This window comes from Rhagoletis zephyria, unplaced genomic scaffold, assembly GCF_001687245.7.
Source record: "Rhagoletis zephyria isolate East Lansing unplaced genomic scaffold, Rhagoletis_zephyria_1.1 Rzeph_scaffold_07484, whole genome shotgun sequence".
NCBI classification, from domain to species: Eukaryota; Metazoa; Arthropoda; class Insecta; order Diptera; family Tephritidae; genus Rhagoletis; species Rhagoletis zephyria.
Window position 1 is genome coordinate 3278 of NW_016164567.1, and position 4700 is coordinate 7977.

At 30.8% G+C, this 4700-nt stretch overlaps 1 protein-coding gene across 1 annotated transcript in view; it reads right to left on the reverse strand.

The window, feature by feature from the left end:
- The window catches only part of phtm (cytochrome P450 enzyme phantom), a 6272-nt gene extending 2237 nt beyond the window's left edge, over positions 1-4035 (reverse strand). Inside the window, exon 1 of the mRNA XM_017630209.1 lies at positions 3784-4035. Within this exon, the coding sequence (XP_017485698.1) occupies positions 3784-3816 (33 nt within the window). The 5' untranslated portion in view covers positions 3817-4035. The remainder of the gene's footprint in view (positions 1-3783) is intronic.
- Between the last annotated feature and the right edge of the window lie 665 nt (positions 4036-4700).

Below are 4700 nucleotides of genomic sequence, written 5' to 3' on the forward strand. Positions count from 1 at the left end.
GCATAATCAGTACTTTTAGTTGCAGTTGCATTTCTTATGCAACTTTTTTGCCTCATTTTGAATCAATGGAGCAAAAAAGAATAAATTAGTTAACACCTAATTCCTAACAAAAAGCAGTTCATCTCCCGATTCTGCACGTAAACTGAAACTCCCCACAAAAAACGGTCCATTCCCTGATTGCCCACGCAAATTCAAATTCCCCGCAAATCGGGAAATTCACCACGAGTTGGCTTCCCTGCTTTGAACATATGTATAAAATGTCTCTGAGATGGTTGCCAGCTATTAAAAAATTTAAATTTTAATTATTAAATGAGTTAAATTTTTTATTAGTAGATGGCTATCAAGCGGAGTGGGTTTGAAAAGGCTTTATTTCCAAATTATACATGCGTAAGGGGTTGCCACACGTTTAAAAGTCGAATTCTGATTAATTTACCATTTAGTTGAAATATGTATCACAACATCATACAAATAAGATTTGAAAAGTTTTAGTTTTAAAATAATTTTGAAGTGGGTTGCCACCTTGTTAATTAGTCGAATTTAATTAAATTATAGACATGTTACATGAAATTATAAAATATGAGTGTCAAATTAAAGAGTTTTAAGGAAGCTTAAGTATGAACGTAGTATATGTAGAATATGGTTTTGTTGTTTGAAAAGCATTGCCACCTTTTGAAAAAGTTAAATTCAAATTATTTAATAAGTTAGGCAAATTATTTAAATATCGTTATCAATGGAAATGAGTGGGAAAGGCTTTATTTCTTAACTCCTAGGGTCGCCACTTGTTCAAAAAATCAAATACAACTTACACAATTAATAAATTACATAATAGAAATATGAGTCAGGACGGCAGATGAAAGATATTTAAAAAGTTTTTAGTTTGAAAATACTTTAGGAGCGGGTTTGAAACGTCGAATTCATAGTTTAAAAAACTTCAGTTTGAAATAATATTTGCTTAGGATTGCCATCTATGTATGTATATGTATATAATATGAGAAGGAATTTTCTTGTGAAGGTTATCAGATCTGCCGCGTTCCTTCGAATTAAAAACAAAAAACCTGGTGTCTCTGCACTCAGAAACGGCTGGACGAATTTAAATTTTTTTTTTAGAATTTGGCAAACGAATCGATTATAACCCTGACTAACATTTGAAATAATAATAATAAAGCACTTAGACATGCATTTCGACAGCTGCACTATATCTTGAAGAGACCGTTTTACTCACGGCCACCTGTGCGTAGGTACGAGTAGAGTTGGGTCCTTAAATAACTTCAAAAATTAAGTTGGAGGTCTCTAACAATACAAGATTAAATGTTGTCTTTTCGCAAAGTTCTTTAAATGATACTTAAGTATGTTCATAAATATCAGGTTTAATTTTTTACTTTGCATTATTCAGGTTTCTTCGCTGTGTTTACCCAAATTTCGGGGGTTATTACAAGTATTATTATAAATATTTGAATTTACTCATATGCGCATATGTAGCTATGTGCATACTTCAATATGTACATATGTATATCCGCATATAGCAAAGGAAGGCTGCCTCTTACTTTATAAAAACTTTGGCTGAAAATTTTATATTTTATTTATACAATTTACATAACTTACAATTGAATCATGTTGTAAATTAAACTTAATCTATGGAAGTATACAGAATATAACAAAACATCATTCAGCTTCCTGAAAACCCTCGTCAATTTTAAGCTTATTAAAAAAAAACATGTAATCAGTAGATACAATAAAAAAATTTTAATTCAAGTCTTTAGGTAAGTATATAACACTACACTGCATTGATGAAACCAAGTTTTTCAAAAAGTCAGCGAAAAAACTTGGAAGTACAACAATGAAAAAGTGCAAATGTTTCTTCTAGACAACAAATTACAGATTCAGATTCCTCGTTACAAAACCTCCCAGAAACACCATCTATGTGAAAATATTTGCATTTAAATTAATTCTAATGGTTTTATATGCTGCTCTCCAAAATGAAAAAAAAAATGCAAATCGCCAATCGAAAAAAATTGGTTTCATCAATTTCTCAGAAAAAATCGAAAATGTTCCACAGTTTTATCAAATGTGAAACTATTGTGAATTTGGGGTTTTCGAAAATTTAAATATTAAAAAATAAGTATAAAATTCAGCAGTTTCACTAAGCTGGACCTTCTTCGCAAAAACGGTATAAGAGAAAATTTAAAGTTAAGAGAGTTAATTCCGTTCATTAATTAACTTAATTTTTCTCGAGCTTAGCCAAATTTGGCCTTAATTTTAAAAGATATAGTCGTCAAATGCAAATGGACAGAAACGCTCCACCTCTGAAAGTAGGCAATGCGGGACGCGATATTGGCAGCAGATGAAGAGGAAGGTCTCCTCTGCGATGGAAAGACCTGGTGGAGAAGGACTTGGTTGCACTTGGCTCTTCTAATTGGCGTCAGTTGGTACAGAAGAGAAAGCAACGGCGTGCTTTTTTTTAACTCGACTAATCAAAATTATTTTTACAGTGGGTCTAAATTCCTCTTTTTATTGAAAAATTTTATTAATGAAAATGTTTTCATTGGAAAAAGAATTACCAAGTCGGGGATGCTCTTCTATCTTCTGGTGGTATTACCGACCTGCATACCAGAGCGCACTTGTGCACAAGAATCAGAGTGTCCAGATTTTTTTAGAAGAAAAAGAGCCATTTCTGAAAAAAATCGCCAAAAATCTCGAAACAAATTTTTTATCAAGTTCATGAAATCGGCTTAAAAAAAATCTTTTATTTTAAAAATGTCATCTTGTTATAACATAGTTGTTAAAACCAAAAACGAATATAATGCCTTCAGGGTAATAATAAATAACACAAATCACAAATCACCCAAAATTAGCCGATATACAAATTTTCAGATTTTTAGCTTCAACGGTTGATTTTTTGTACTGAANATCTTTTATTTTAAAAATGTCATCTTGTTATAACATAGTTGTTAAAACCAAAAACGAATATAATGCCTTCAGGGTAATAATAAATAACACAAATCACAAATCACCCAAAATTAGCCGATATACAAATTTTCAGATTTTTAGCTTCAACGGTTGATTTTTTGTACTGAAAGGGTTAAGAGCTTAAATGCCATTTGTACAGTTGGAATCATTTTTTTTTTATGTGCGTAGTAAAAGTCACTTTTTCACCATTTTGAATATTAACCTTTTAGGAAGCCTATCTGTTTACAAATAAACTCTAAAACTTNTTCAGGGTAATAATAAATAACACAAATCACAAATCACCCAAAATTAGCCGGTATACAAATTTTCAGATTTTTAGCTTCAACGGTTGATTTTTTGTTCTGAAAGGATTAAGAGCTTATAAATGCCATTTGTATAGTTGGAATCATTTTTTTTTATGTGCGTAGTAAAAGTCACTTTTTTCACCATTTTGAATATTAACCTTTTAGGAGGGGCCTATCTGTCCACAAATAAACTCTTCAACTGTATGCTAACCAACATATAATAAATAAAAAAATCTGCTCCTTTTTCTTACATAGGCCCAGATCCTAGATCCTGTAGATCTTGAAGCTGATTTGATTTTTGTAAAAAACTCTTTTATGGCAATTTTTTCAAGTAATACGTTTTTAGACCTACTTGAGAAGATGTTCCATAGTCTTAAAACAGTAGTAATGGGTTAAACCAATTCAAATAAACATTTTTTCTGTAATAATCACGATACTCGATTTTCGAAGCCCAAGCGCAGAAAACAACATTAAAATTAAGGGTTCCACAACAAAACTACATAAATAAATATATATATATATGTATACTTACATAAGCGAGTATTATTGCCTTCATACTCTTCATCGCCTATGTATTCCTTAAACAACTAAGTAATTAAGTGCATTAAAACACTTAAAAATTATTATTATTGTTTATTTTGTATTTTTTTTTTATATTCTTCCAAATTAGTTAGTCAATTTTATTAAGGATATTTTCAGCCACAAAATATATTGCGTTTCAAAACTAAACCAACGACGCCTCGTACATTCAGCGCAAAAGCTGAAGAATAACTGAAATCGGATTCTAATTCATGCCACATATCGAGCTCATATCCGTAACTGAAATGTAAATTTCCTGAGGAATACAAAAAAAAAAATGATGACTATACTGACAATAAAAGTAACTAAAACATTAAAAAAAAATCCTATCCAAACGCCTCAACATATATGAACGTCTATATATATGTATATGTATGTATACACCTTTGAACATGAGTAGGTATATTTGAAATCAAGTACATACATATGTATGTAGCACAGACGGAATCTACATACATAGGTATGCACTTATACACATTTAACTGATATGCAAAAAAAAACAAATCCCTTATGCAAACGAATACAAAGTGAATGCACACACTTATGTACATAAGTACGTACATTAAAGTGGTAGAATTTTTGTATGGAGAAAAAAAATTTCGATCCTAGAAAACGGGGCACCGCCTTAGATTTTTTCCTTTTAATATTTGAAACATCTTTACAAACTTTCAGTTTTCTACTGCAACCAATACAGGGTGCTCAATGAACTTGAAATACGCTAGTGGATCGCTGCGAAACTGGCAAAAATATTGGTGATTTTTATAACAAGGTACCGTTGCCATGACAGCTGAAGCTTTTGATATTTTTTTAGATAATTTAAATTTGAAATGTTCTTAGGTTACTTAACCAATAGTTTGTTTAATATATGTA